At 30.0% G+C, this 14946-nt stretch overlaps 1 protein-coding gene across 2 annotated transcripts; it reads left to right on the forward strand.

The window, feature by feature from the left end:
* Positions 1-7994: 7994 nt before the first annotated feature.
* Positions 7995-14541, forward strand: LOC141693122 (uncharacterized). 2 transcript variants are annotated; one of them, XM_074498126.1, is made up of 9 exons: positions 7995-8127; positions 8261-8329; positions 8746-8797; positions 10299-10345; positions 10443-10493; positions 11707-11781; positions 12304-12466; positions 13402-13506; positions 13952-14541. In XM_074498126.1, the coding sequence occupies exons 7-9, from the start codon at positions 12441-12443 to the stop codon at positions 14184-14186; spliced, it is 366 nt and encodes a 121-aa protein (XP_074354227.1). In that variant the 5' UTR covers positions 7995-8127; positions 8261-8329; positions 8746-8797; positions 10299-10345; positions 10443-10493; positions 11707-11781; positions 12304-12440; the 3' UTR covers positions 14187-14541. The 2 variants fall into 2 exon arrangements, 1 of the variants encoding a protein (XP_074354227.1); XR_012563020.1 differs by lacking the exons at positions 11707-11781; positions 12304-12466 and having other exon boundaries at positions 7995-8329.
* Positions 14542-14946: the final 405 nt, after the last annotated feature.

The raw sequence follows: 14946 nt of genomic DNA on the forward strand, positions 1-14946 counted from the left end.
GCCCGCGAAAAAAAAAACCGAAATATGTTAAACTTGTCTTTAGCTCTAAAAAATTATTAAAAAAGAATGGAGCGGGGGAATTTTGATTTTGAACGGGTTGATTCATGATTTTATGTAATCCGCCCAACCAATAACGGCACAACGCTTCACGCCACTACACCAAGTACCTCTCTCTCTCTCTCAACAAACACATGTCTCTCGCGCTCACTTTACGTTACAGTTACGCTCTTCTAATACTCCGCATCGTTCCCTCTGTTTTCCCCAATTTCTCAGTGTCACCATTCGCTAGCTAATCTGTGTTATTTGCTTCGTGATGACGCTAGAAACGAAATGTTGGTGCTGGTGGTGCGAATTAGAGGTTTTATGTGGAGTTGAAACAGGCCAGACGAATGTCGTTTCGTTGAAGAAATTAATGCGTGACGCTGGCGAGGCGGTGTCAGATGATTCTTCGGACGAATACTAGGCGGTTCGAATTTTTCAAATGCTAATAAGTTTAAATTTGATTGAATTTTGATATATATATATATAAATTTGATTTTTGTTTATGTGGTGTTATAGTGTTTTTTTACTTGCATATTGTTAAACCTCCTGGTTGATACTCCCTCTTTTTTTTAATATATGACTTTTTACTCTCACATGTTCAGTAGGATTGATCAAATGGCTAGAATTATTATATTTAATTTTTTTTTTAATAAAAATACTAGATCTAAACTTTTATTCACAAAAAAATAATTTGAGCTACGTAGTCCACAAGGTCAAACGTCATATATTAAATAATATGAAAAACAGAGGGAGTATTTACATAGATAAATTAGCCTGGCCCAGGTAAATCTTTTTATCAGTGCTCTACATAACAATTATTATCAATTTATCGTAGTTAGCTTGTTGAAGTAGTAATATGTATTATGTAAACTGTACAAGAACACAATAATGGTAATATGAGAGAAACGAAAACAAGAAGGGATAAAGATTACTATCGTAGTTGACTGCTCTACACTATATATAGTTACTGTCTGCACATTATTTAGTATCTACTACTCGCATCTTTAGTTAATTAGTTCCATTAATTTGATGAAGTGGTTTAGACTTTATATACAGAAGGCACGGTTTTACTGTCTAGGTGCCCCCTCTCCTAATCATTCAGATGTTATTTTTTTAGATTCTAATTTTTTATCAACTAACTATATTATTGGAGCACTTAACATTCCATTTAAAAAAATGTAAATTAATTTCTGGAAACAACATTTCTTTTACAAGTGCAGAAGTGCTGCACATCAGACATTTAAGGGAGCAGCTTACAAAGACTGCTGCAGAAACTGCACTATCTATTAATGAAAATATAAATGCATAAGAGTTCAAGATATGAAATGATGGTTGCAAGGGGAATTTCCAGACTCCTCTACATTCTTCTGGAGGAGTTATCGTAAAGAAGCATTCTGACTCAAGCAGTAAATTAATTCCTGGAAACAACATTTTTTTTACAAGTGTGGGTGTGGCACATCAGAAATTTAAGGGGAAAAATTCCACACAGCATGAACTACATTGCAGGACTGCAATGAGCAAAAGCATTGAGCAAGAAGGTTTTCCAACATCAAATGAAAAAGTAACAAAGGAAGAAATGTGCTGCCTGATCTTAATCTTCCTTAGAGCATGCACCGGTGAGTATTATATTTACAACTATGCAAGTATATCTACAGAAATTATTTAATAGTGGGAAGTCACTAACTATATGTATATATACACATTTCTTTCCCTTAAGCTGCAACCACCTTTTCCGTAAGACCATGGATCTTCAACACTAATATTTTGTCAAGTGTATTGTCTATCTCTTAATAATATGCCACTTAAATAGAACAGTCTTTCAGTTACATATAATCTCTAGATAATCTGAACTGCAGAATCTTTTCTATATATATTGAATGTTCCGGCAGTATTGTACTCACTTATGCTGAACGATGGGCATTCTTCAACCAGTTTTTGTATTTTCTAGTAGCTGTGCTTGTGATGTAGAGCCTTACTGATGTATTAATTAATGTGATTCTTTTTTATGTTTGGAAAAAACAATTACTTAATACCTATGTAGTATCTGCTTTGGATACAATATCCGCTTAGATAGTAAAAATTCAGAAAAATGTAATTTTTTAATGTACACATAGGGAACCTTGTCAAATAACAAATGCAATAATTTTCATGGAGAAAATCAGTTCTGGTCAACTTTAACAATTATAAATAAATAAATAGTGATATTTATTATTCTCTTGGAGCAGCTACAAGTAACACTTAAAAATTAATAAAATTTGGTGCAAAAATGTCTAATTAAAAGATTTTATTTATTATTTACTTGTCCTAATCTCGTCAATAACTACTCATATCCATCTTACCATTGGATGCACATCGAGTCCCTTGTCAATAAAGAGCGTGAAAAATCAAGGTATAATTGATTATTGGCGGGGCAAGCGCAAGTAATTTTTTCTCAGAAAGGCGAGGTTTATTGACCACTTCAGAGAGTGAGTGTTTATGGCAAGATCTAATGGACTGTGGACTACAAGAATATTGTATTAGGGAATTCAAGAGTTTTCTTTCAATTGTGAGATAACTTTTTGTTGTACTGTATATAGATATGATTCTCAAAACTATCTTTCTACGGAAAAGACAGTAAGCTGGTTTTGATTCCAATGGGTTTCATTATTTATCATTACATTTTAATTTAATGCAATTGTTCTGATGCGTTGTCTAAATTCATATTATGCTAGTTAGACCAGCAGTTATATTAGGTTAAGGTAACTACAGTTTAACTTGCATTAGCTTTTTATCAGTCTGACTTCTGTCGTTATAGTAACTCTCTGTTATAATTTGATAAATTTTTGCTTCAAGATTTAATGTACTTGTTTTTCTGAGACAAATAGTTATTATTTCTAAGATATGTTAATGTAATGATTTTATGTGGACAATAATATTACCTATAAAATTGGCAGAGAACAGCATCAGTGCACATGGCAGATGGACCTAAATCAGGAAATAAAATGGCTGACTGGTCAATTTTGCAACTGGAGAAATTGGTTGAAAATTGTAAGTTTTGTTTTTGATATTAACTATAACTGCTAACTGTGCTAAGTATGCTATGTTAAATATACGAAGCTCAAGTATGGTGTATATACTCTATCAAATTTAGTCGTGCATAGTGTTTTTGCTATCTTTATGACTGTTAATGCAAACACACCGTTGATAGATGTCCAGGCAGCAGATCTTCTTCGCTAGATGTAGAAAAACAAATGTCTCCGGAATTCAGAGAAAAGCTTGCAGAAGTTGCTAGATTAACGTACAGAAAAATATTATCACACATGCATTTGTGAAGTTATGTATGTGTCTGAGTGCCAATGCTTGAGCATTCATCCGTTTAATTCATGTTACTCAAACTACCTCTAAGATACAAAATTTTGATACGTTCTCATTCCATCTCTGTTGCGGAATTGCAGCAATTAAATGAGGGGGAAATATCCTAAGAATTAGGGGGGTGTATTCAGTACAGATTTTAAAGGATTGAAAATAATATATGTATTTTAAAAGATTTTCGTTGACTTTAATTGTTCGCGGATTTGGACAGAGTTGATAAAAAAATCTTGCACAGTCATGATGATTTTGTGAAATTTTTCAGAAATATATCAAAATCTCGTGAAGTTTAGAGAGATTTTAAAAGATTAAAAATATATTAGCAAATCCATAAAAATCCACCAATTTATCAAATAAAACAAAATCCATGAACTTTTGAATACAATCATATTTCAATGGATTTTTTAAAATCCAAATTGAATATCACAAGATTTTAATGGATTTTTTTAAAATCTAAATTAAATACACTCAGATTTTAATAGACTTTTTACAATCCAAATTGAATAGCTAGCTCCAGATTTTAAAGGATTTTTCAAATTCTAAATTGAATATCCATAGACTTTGAAACCCGAAAAAATCTTGATTGAAATGCACCCCTCTAATAGACCGTCTTTCGGGCATTTCTGGGAAATATATTCGGCGCAAAACATCAAAGGTACTTTAAAGTTTCAATCGACCGATGTCTCTCTTTAGATACTTTTCGTACTTTTGGATGTACAGGAGTGCTAGATAGCTACGATTAACAAAATCATTTCATTTGCCGTGGATCGGTAGTTTTCCGAGACTTTTCGATATGCCAAAATGTCAAGTGATATGGGAACTAGGTTTTTAAATTTTAAGATCAACTTTAAAAGAAAAAAGAAGGAAAAAATAAAGTACATAAAAAAGACAACTTCTGAATATTTTTTTATATATGTACTAGCTTATATCTCGTGCATGTATGTTAAATTATCTTTTTTAAAAGTAGGTCCTATAGAGATGTGTTTAACTAGTACTCCTATATAATACTACCTCCGTCCTGACTGATTCTATACGTGCACTATTTGCACGCATTTCGAGACTTCTATAAAGTATAGTTTCATAATGTTTTTTTTATTTTTTTTTTGTGAATAAAAGTTTAAACATAAAACTTTTATTTAGAAAAAAAAATTTAAAAAACTTTTGTGGAACTATGTTTTAAATGAACATTGAAAAGCGTGCCAAAAAGTAATGTATAGAATTCAATGGGACAGAGGGAGTAGTTAGTTATATGTGTTCTAATTAGAATAGGTTTTTAATAAAATTAGACTCTTTAAAATAGTTTTAACTAGGCCGGTTAAAAAAGCTTTTTAGAATAATTGTGTTGTAACAAATGTATTTTAATTAGAATATTTTTTAAAGAATTAGGCCGTTAAATTAGCTTTTAAAATAAATAGCCTTCTGGACCGGTCCAATCATCCATAGATAGACCGACCAAAAGTTTCGATTTTAATAACGTATAGTAGCTTATGTCCCCATTATACTAGCTTATATTTCATGCAAAGCACAGACTATTTTAATATGACCATAAATTTTATGGCCCAATTCTAGAAGGTTCTTTGGGTATTCAATAGGGAAACACTCATATATATAAGGATTTCGTGCCTCCGCAAAAACAAAGTGATAAACAGTATTACGCCAGACAATATATTAGGTCGTAAATATAAACTAAGTAGTATTTTAAAATAAATAGGTATTAAAATATGTTTTAAATAATCTGACCCGTAGAGTAGCCCAATGTTTGACAAATGGACCTACCAAAACTAATGTTTCACTTAAGAATATAAATACCCAAGTGTATAAATATATATTTGTATGATAAGTAGACCAAGTGTATAGATATAGATAAGCTTAAGTACCAAAATTGAGTATAAAAAAATAGGTACTGTATCGACCAAACTTATTAATATTTCGGTTTTAGTAATATAGCATGGATAAATATGTCATAAAGATGTGTTTATAAAAAACAATTGGATAGATTCTTAAAATAAACAGGCACATTAAAATAGGTTATAAAACAAATAGGTATGTAGTGGCTGTTTGGGGCCTCATATGATGAGGATATATGAAGAATGTGTCGTTTCATTTTTTGATGCACTGTTTGAGAAAATAAGGGAGTGATCATATTCAAATGAATTTTACGTCATTTGTTGAAAGTGCCAACTCCTAACAATTAGTATTTCATTTTCATTCTTCTCCCCCCATTATTACTCCGGTTCACGATCTTTGTTTTCCCTTACGATAGTATTATATGTAGTATTGTTATTGATAATTGATAGGTATTTTACTTTCTCTGTTTTTTATTATTTGACATTTTGATTTTTTGCACACATTTTTAGGTATTTTGTTCGGATAGTTAAAATTAATATTTTTAAAATTTTCTTTTTGTGAATGAAAATTTTGATTATGTACTTTTATTCACAAAAAGTTAAAAATATTAATTTTAGCTATACAATCAAATCACCTAAAAATGTGTGCCAAAAGTCAAGGCGTCGAATATTAAAAAATATAAGGAGTACTTTGACTTCGTTGTTTTAGTAATTTGTAATAAAGTAATGTTTTTTTAAAATAATTTCTCCTTTAATTTTATTTTCATGTAATAAAATTATTAATTAATGTAATTACTAATTTGCATTTAAATATTTTTCAATTTTTATAACTTATAAGTTATGATTTATCAAACATGTTATCAGCTTGTAAGTAATTTATACATAAAATTATCCAAACACCTAGATAACTTATAAGTTAATATGGTCACATCACTTATACAACACTTTTCAACTTTAAGTTATAAGTTACATTATTTAAGAAATCTCAAATAGACCCGTAATTAGTTTTAAATAAACAAGTTGACGAGCCCAATATAATTAGGTTGTAGAGATGAACTAAGTGCCCGTTTGGGAAATCTTTAAATAAGTAACTTATGACTTAAAATGAATAAGGGACTTATAAGGGATAAGTAGATAAATACTTATAAGTTAAATAAGTGTTTGGTTAAATGTCAGAATATTTTTTTACTTAACTGAGCTAAAATAAATAAATTTCAAATATAATTATCTTAATTCGTAAATTTTAAATTAGAAAGACATGTAAAAACATAAATTTTAAAACAAAAATTAATAAAAAAACAAAAAATCAAAAATAAGTTGAGAAAAAGTACGTCGTTGCTAATATTTAACTTATCAGCTTATAAGTTGTAAATTCAACTTATAAGTTGGGTCGACAAACACTCGTCGATAAGTACTTATGGCTTATAAGCCAATAAGTTACTTAATCGGGAGTGGCCAAACAGGCCCTAAGTAATATTTTGAAATACATGGGTCTACAAAAATAAGTTTAAAAATAAATAGACCCACATGTTCGACCAATCATTTTATGTTTCGATTTTAAGAATATGGAAGCCTTAGTGTATAAATATGTATAGTTAGGCTAAGTATCAAAACTTGAGTATCAAAAATGGGTACCATACATCCCAAACCTTTAAATATTTTGATTTTAATAATATAGTATAGATTTGTGTACATATACAGGAGAAACTAGAATCACCAAAAGCACTTGCAAATAAGGACCCGATGTACATGAAGGCCTATTTTATAATGTCCTATATTTATTAAGGCTTAATTCTAGAAGGTTCTTTTTAAAATGATTTTTGGGTTTTCAATACGAATACACTTATATATATGTATTTCTACAATAAGAGTCGTGCCTCCAAAAAAACTCAAGTAAAACCTTATCTCGCCTGGCAATATATTAGATTGTAAATATAAACGAAATAGTATTTCAAAAGATTTATTAAAATAAGCTTTAAGTAAATAGACCCGTAGAGTACCTCAATGTTTGACAGTACCAACCAAAAATTTTAATGTTTCAGTTTTTAGAATATAGAGGCCCAAGTGTATAAATATAGATTCGTATAATAAGTAGACCAAATGTATAGGTAGAAATAAGCCCTGAGTACCAAAATTGAGTATTTAAAAATAGATAGTGTACAGACCAAACTTTTAATATTTCAGTTTTAATAATATAGTATGGATAAATATGTCATAAAGATGTGTTTATATCAAATAGTTTAATTGATTATTAAAATAAACAGACCCACTAAAATATGTTATAAAACAAATAGGCCCGTAGGTAGTTTTGAAATAGATAGATCCATAGACGAGCCCAATATAATTAGGTCGGTCGTAGAGATGAACTAAGGAGTATTTAAAAATAAACCGTTCTATTAAAATAAGTTTCAAACCGACCAAAATTTTATATGTTTAGGAATAGAGGCCCAAGTACCAAAAATAGGTACCATACATCCCACATCATTAATATTTCGATTTTAGTAATATAGTTTAGATATGCATACATATATAGTAAAAGCTAGCATCGCCAAAAACACGTGCAAAATAGGATATGAAATTTATGAACATATTTGCTCTGAACGTCCAAATAAGGACGTGATGTTCATGAAGGCCCATTTAATATGACCCATATATTAAGGCCCAATTCTAGAAGGTTCTTTCTAAAAGGTTCTTTGGGTATTTAATACGAATACACTCTTATATATAGACAGATTTCTACAATAGCTAAGAGTTGTGCCTCCGCAATAATTCAAGTGATAAATCTTTTCTCGTCGGAGAAAAACTTGCTTTCTCTCCAGGTCTTATCAAGTGATAAATCTTATCTCGCCAAATAAAAATTTACTCTCTCCACCCCGCACCCCCGTATCAGGTACCTACGGAATTTGCATCCATATTCTTTATATTCAAGTTATATCATGAATAGACACTTGCTTCTGCACCAAAATTTTTGATGAGGACCACCCCTCATCGTTTTGTATACCCACTTTTGGCGAACGAAACAGTTATAGAGGATTGTGACCAGCTATTGGCTCCACTCAGACAGAGAGACGACCACATTAAATATTTAAGAGGTATATTTAATTACTAGATATTTTATTCACATTTATATTACGTATTCAACAAAATCGGTCCGTACATGTATTCTTTCTTATTGAACTGAACCTCATTTTTGTATTTGTTTTGATTTTTGTGCTAAAATTAAATCAAAATCGAAATCTAATTATATATGAAGACTCATTTGGTTTCACATTTTAAGATTAGTATGAGTTTAACTAAATTATAATATTGTGATTTTAATTTATTTATCAAGATTCATTCTAAGTATTCATATATAATTTAGTTATATTTCAAATATTTATTGTGTCGATTTCAATAAAAAAATCACATATCATGTTTTTAGGGTCTTTAACTTGATTCATAATTTTTTTCCGAAGAATTCAGATATTATTATTTAGTTAATACATTTTTGATATATTTTTTTATGCAGTAAACAATGAAGAAGGTGCTCTAGAAACTCACGTTCACTCGTACATTTAGAGGTAATTTATATTAGTTAAAGTTACCCAAAACTTATATATATTGTTTATGTCCATGTAGTTATCTTTTATACATGTAAAAGTGATTTATTCTTAATTTTTTTAAATTGATTTGTTCAAATAATAAATAAATTCGTAATTTTTTTAAAATTGCAGGTAAATATTTATAAATCATTCCATGTATGTTGTTCAAGTGAAAGAATATAAATATTAGCATGAAAAGATAACAATTTATAGAAAACAAATTGAACAACTAGCTGTCATATATATATATATATAACAACAAAATTGTAAGACTTTGAAAAAAAATGAGAATTTTAGTTAAATTTTAGTTGATCGTTATATTTGTGAATAAAATTATCATCAATGAATAATTTTATGAGATGATAATGAAACTTTTACATATTTTAAGAGTAAAGATATATAATTTAGTTAAAGTGAACTTTAATTATCATTAATTTTAATCAGGTATATGTGTGTATATGTGTTTGTATTAAAATAATAAAATCATTATGGGCTTACATGTTTTCACTTTTATAAAATTGAACCCAAACAATTTAATAATCATGTAGCAGTAAGGCTTAGTTCGTCAACCAAAGTACATGAAGAAATTGTTTTTTTAGCTTGAATAATGAAGATTTTGAAGTGTTTTCACAAAGTAATGAGGCGTGATGGTTTAGATATTACTCTTAAATCACATATATATTATTACAAAAAGTGAATTTAAGATTAATATGAATGACCACACCTCATCACTCTGTGAAATTGCTTCAAAATCTTTATTATTCAAGCTAAAAAAATAAAATGTACTTTGGTTGACGGCCTAAGCCTTCCTCCTACATGATTATTAAATAGTTTGGGTTCAATATGACACAAGTGAAAAAATGTAAGTCTATAATGATTTAATATTTTAATACAAACACATATACACATACCTGATTAAAATTAATGATAAATGTACTTCACTTTAACTAAATTATATTTAAATACCGTATGTAAAATTTTATTTACCATCTCATAAAATTATACAAGGATAATAATTTTCATTTACAGATACAACTATCAACTAAAATTCTCATTTTTTCAAGGTCCTACAATTTTGTTACCTATAAATTATATAAATTTGTGTTGTTAAGGTTATTTATATAAATAATTATATGAAATAATAGTTAAATGAGAATCGGGAATGGAGAGTATGAGAATGGGGTTAATGAAATGAAATTAAAACCCAAGGGGAATGGTGGGTTTGATTTACACCAAGATCCATTTCCTTGTAATCCAAATATTATCAATTGGGTTTAAGGTTCCGATTCATGTTAACTGGGCACATTAATCATCAACCAAACACCCCCTTCATATGAGATGATGAATCTTTTGCAATTGTATTCTAGTTATCAGATAATCAATTTTTTGTTCATCGGGTTTTCTGTAATTTGTCTTGTTGTTACTATTACTTTTAAAAAGTAGTTTGATGCATATATGTTGCTTGACTAATGACTTGCAGATATTTCCAGCTGAAGTCGCCAAAGGCACATATATCATGACACTCAGGTACACGTTTTGGCAGAGTATTAAGTTATACTTGTGGGCACAAGAAATTGGTCGCATTTTTTCCATGATACTGATAATAAAAATATAATGGTGGCAGGGGATTGATGAAGATATAGCCTCTTCTCTTGTCAAAAAATTATTTTTTAAGGTAAAATATTCTATCCATGTACAAATTATCTTTTTCTGTTTTCTTTCTTGTTTTGATTTAAGCACTGTTTTCTTTGCATTCTGATTCACAAATGAACTGTGAAATATAGTGATGTAGAACAAGAATTAAGAAGCAAGAATTCATTGGATAATATAAAAAGGCGACTCTCTTATCTACCAATTTTATACCCCTTAGAACCGTTAGAATAATTATATATTGCCCTGTATTCGATGAATTGTCTGTCACATTAAACATGGAATATATGTGTAAGTGCAAATATTTTCGGGATCAAATTATTGTTTTTACCATCTCCATCCGTGGTCCAAGACTTTTAATTGGTCTTCCTTTTAGAAGGCCTAGTTATTATACTATAAAACCCTTCAAAAAGGAAGATAATGTCGTTTTGCAGTATGTGGCTATCCACTCAATATGTACATGTCAAAAAATGTTCATTTTACCTAATTTTTAAAGCCAACAGCCTCATCTTGACTTTACGTTAAAGTATGTCAAGCAAATAATCCCTGCGTCAACTTTGTACGGTAAATCAAATGTTAATCATTAGACAATACAAAATCAGGTTCCCACCTTCTGAATGGTTCACTACACCATAAGTGGGCTAATGTAATGCAAGTGTTACAAGGAGCGTTATATTAGGTAATTTTTTTTACCTATTATAACACCTCTCCGTTAGTGTTACAAAACATATAAAACTAGTGTCATGTAACACCAGCACCCGTTGTTACATTAGTTGCTATCTTAATATTTAAAAATATTCAAGTGAAAATATTATCTTAAGTTAATATTAGAATTATAATCTGATTTATTGGTGGATGAAAAATATAATATATGATATCATAAAAATTAATAAAATAAATTGTACATAAATACATAAGTCACTTTATTTGTTTTTTATTTAATAAATAATATTTTAATTATTAAAATTAAAAAGTAAAATTAAAAAATGATACATCGGTTTACTAGGTAAATTATTGGGCGGCAACTTTCCCCAAATGAATTATTGGACAAAACTTACGTCTTAGAAAAAACACACTCCGCTTTACTTATCTTTCGCGACGTTCTCTATTTTTGTTTGGAGGGCTTCTTTAGATCTTTGATTTCATATGTTTTAGCTCTCTTTCTTTATTTCAGTTAATTAGATTATTTTGTTATTTGTTTTCATTTTGTACAGTCTAACAAATTATCCTTTTTGCAGCTTGTGGCCATGTTTCCTGTTTCTGGTGTGTTCATAGGTGCATGAATGGTGTTAAGGAGTCTCATTGTCCAACTTGTAGGCATCCATATCATTATTTTCCTAATATATGTCAGATGTTTCATTTTCTTCTCCGTAAGATGTATCTTATCACCTATAAAATGAGGGAAACTCGTATACTAGGGTAATTCACTATGTCTATGAGTTTTCTAAAATCATTGGTATTCACCAAAATTTTGCATAAATACAATATTTTGATCTCAATTGTTGTTTTCACATACTTGAGAGTTTGAGAAGGCAAGGGACTGCTTCTCACCCGAGCTTAAAGATCCTGTATGTGCATCACGTAATAGTAAGAAACTGTGTCATCTGGGTGATGCAAGATAAAATCATTAAAAAGGAAAAAGAAAATAACTTTCCCTCTCAGCTGATTGTTATTATATGCTCATTAGCTTTTTTGAGTTTCTTCTCTGAATAGAACATTTAAGTTTACCTATTTGTAAAACCATATTAGAGACCTTGTGTGATTATAATGTATGACTAATTGGAAATTACATGCTTGTTCCAGTTTCATATGTGCTGAATTAGTTTTTTGTTCAGATATTAGAAGGATATGGATAGGGGCAGGATTCACTGGCCAGCAGAGGAGGAAGCTTCCCTGAGGGATTCTGTAACCAAATATGGTGTTGGCAAATGTTGTGTGATTCTTGGTGACCCTTAATTTAGCACTGTGCTGAATGCCCGTACAAATGTGCCTCTCAAGGTATGTTGCACCTTGTACACCCTCTTTGATTTCTGATAAAATACTAACTCATAGTTTGAAAATGAAAAGCAATCATATGAATCTAACAATTGTTAATATCATCAGCAATAAAATAAGCACGCCAATACAGGTGCAATCCAATAGGAATCTAATGTCATATGCTCTGCGTAGCATGCAATGAACTTCTGTTTCGACCAATTATTCTTAATTGTGGGCATCGTACGCTTCTGCTTATGTTTCCTGCAATGTTTTGTTACCCTTGGGATTTTTTTTTGATAATTTATATGGATTCTTGATTTACATGTTTAGTGTTATATGTGTTAGTGTTATGTATTGATGTATTGGTTCTTGCTTAAACAAGTCACTTAGGCTACTTGGCAATATAACATTGAAAAAAGTTTTTGTTTTGAGTCTTAGTTATCCTTTAAGTAATGATAATATATATAGATTCTTGAATTACATGTTCAATGTTATATATGTTCAATGTAATGTATTATGTATAGGGTCTTGCTTAAACGTGAAAACATAGAAATTTGTTTTTTGTTTTGAGTCTAGTTATCCTTTGATTAGATGCTACCAATGTGTGTAAATGTTTGCACTGTTGTAAATTATAAGAAGGCTCTACCACATTGTAAAAGTTTATGTGTTCAACTGTCAACAATTTTAGTCTGATTTACTGTAAGTTGTTCAAGTTTTTTTTTCGTTGTTTTTACAATGCATCGAATGTTTGAAATAGTTTTATAGGGTTGTTCAAATTGGAGTTGCAGTGGTCTCATGTTAATTTTGGTTTAAGTGTTGAATTTTTTCCCATTATTTTCTTATGAGCTTTGCATATAATGAAATACGAGTTAACTGATTTGCTTGCTTCTTTATTTGAAATGTTGGAATCTTCTTCATGCAACATATGTACTAAAAGTTATGCCCGTGTTTTTCAGCTGGCTGAATTGTGGCCTAAAGGTACCATGGATAACCATGAAATACGGGAAGCTATTTGTCGAGCAAAGGAACGTTAAATGGTACTTAGCAGTGAAGAAGAAAAGGTATACAGATTTTTCTTGTAAAATATTTTTTTTTTGCTCTCTAGGTTTCAAGTAGTGTCTTACCATAAACAATTTTAGAAATCAAGATGTATGTTGTTGATTCTCATCCTATACAAGTTGTAGACTGTAGTTGTTAGTAGTGTTGCCAATTGTTTTGTAGCGTCCGACTACATAATCTAAGCAATTGGATTGTTTATTTCCTTGATAAGTAGTATATCCTGGAACATAAGCTCGTCTCTGTAGAATGCTCTCAAGACGATTATAAGACCTTTCATTGCTAATGTATTTTAAACTTGATCTACAAACTCAGCTCACTTTCCTCTTTTTGTTTTTTTTTCTGTTGAGAAGGTTATTAGAACTTTGTCTTCATGCTGTTCTATTGCAATCCTTTAGTTGAACACAGGGTTCTTATGTGTCTTTTCTACATCTGCACTTCCGTGTTCAGGCTTATGAAACAACAAAGAAAAGAAAGTTATCTGCAAGGATGGATGAAACTATCTGTGGAAATCTTGTTCATGCAGAATCCACCTGCCAATAAAAATGTCACGATTGACACAAGCGGACAGACTCAAACTTCAGCTAATAGGAGGCTGCTTTCCCGCATGTTTCCAGTTGATCTGCCTCTTACAGCACCTTCCGCAATGAGTATTAATCATAAACTCCATCGCGATCTGGTGTGATCAGATAATTCTTCCAGGATCAAAACCTGCGTGAAACCATCTTTTGCTGCTGGCATGTTTGACTGCTGAAAGAGTGGAAGCTTTTTATTAACAGAACAACCTTTAAAGAGAAAAAAAATTCAGTGCAGACTGCAGAGGACCTAGTTAGGAAGTCAGTATAGTTTTAAAAGTTCGATACAGATGAAAGAAGAGTTTTATTGTTCTCAAGAGTACAATGAATTTGACATGTAAATGTGGGGTATTACCGTATATCACATATTCCCGAGTTGTTTTCTTTATATTTTAGTGAATGAATGTACAAACAACATTGTGGGTTTAACGTAAACTAGCTGCAAGGCACGGACAAATTCTATAATTATTATTAATTTTTTCAAAATATAAGATATATCTACATATTTATCATGAATGAGTTAGTGCTAAATTAGTTATATGATCGATATCTTAACATGATAATATTTTGTAATATTAATAATCCCTTTTATTTAATTGTTCTTTTAAACATAAGATTTCGATATTTATTAAATTGACATTAGTTTATTTTTGTTTATAGTCTAAATATAATAATTCAATATGAAAGATGACAAACAAATTATATGTATACATATTGTTACACGCATGCGTATTTTTTGTTTTATAATTTACTTTTCAGAATACGCAAATTATGATTATTTTATAGATGACTCTTCATATTGATTTGCATGTGTATTCTGAAAATGTCATTCTAAATTCATTAACAAATTCCTTGACATACGATTAACAA

The sequence above is a fragment of the Apium graveolens genome, chromosome 10, assembly GCF_009905375.1.
Source record: "Apium graveolens cultivar Ventura chromosome 10, ASM990537v1, whole genome shotgun sequence".
In the NCBI taxonomy this organism is placed as follows: Eukaryota; Viridiplantae; Streptophyta; class Magnoliopsida; order Apiales; family Apiaceae; genus Apium; species Apium graveolens.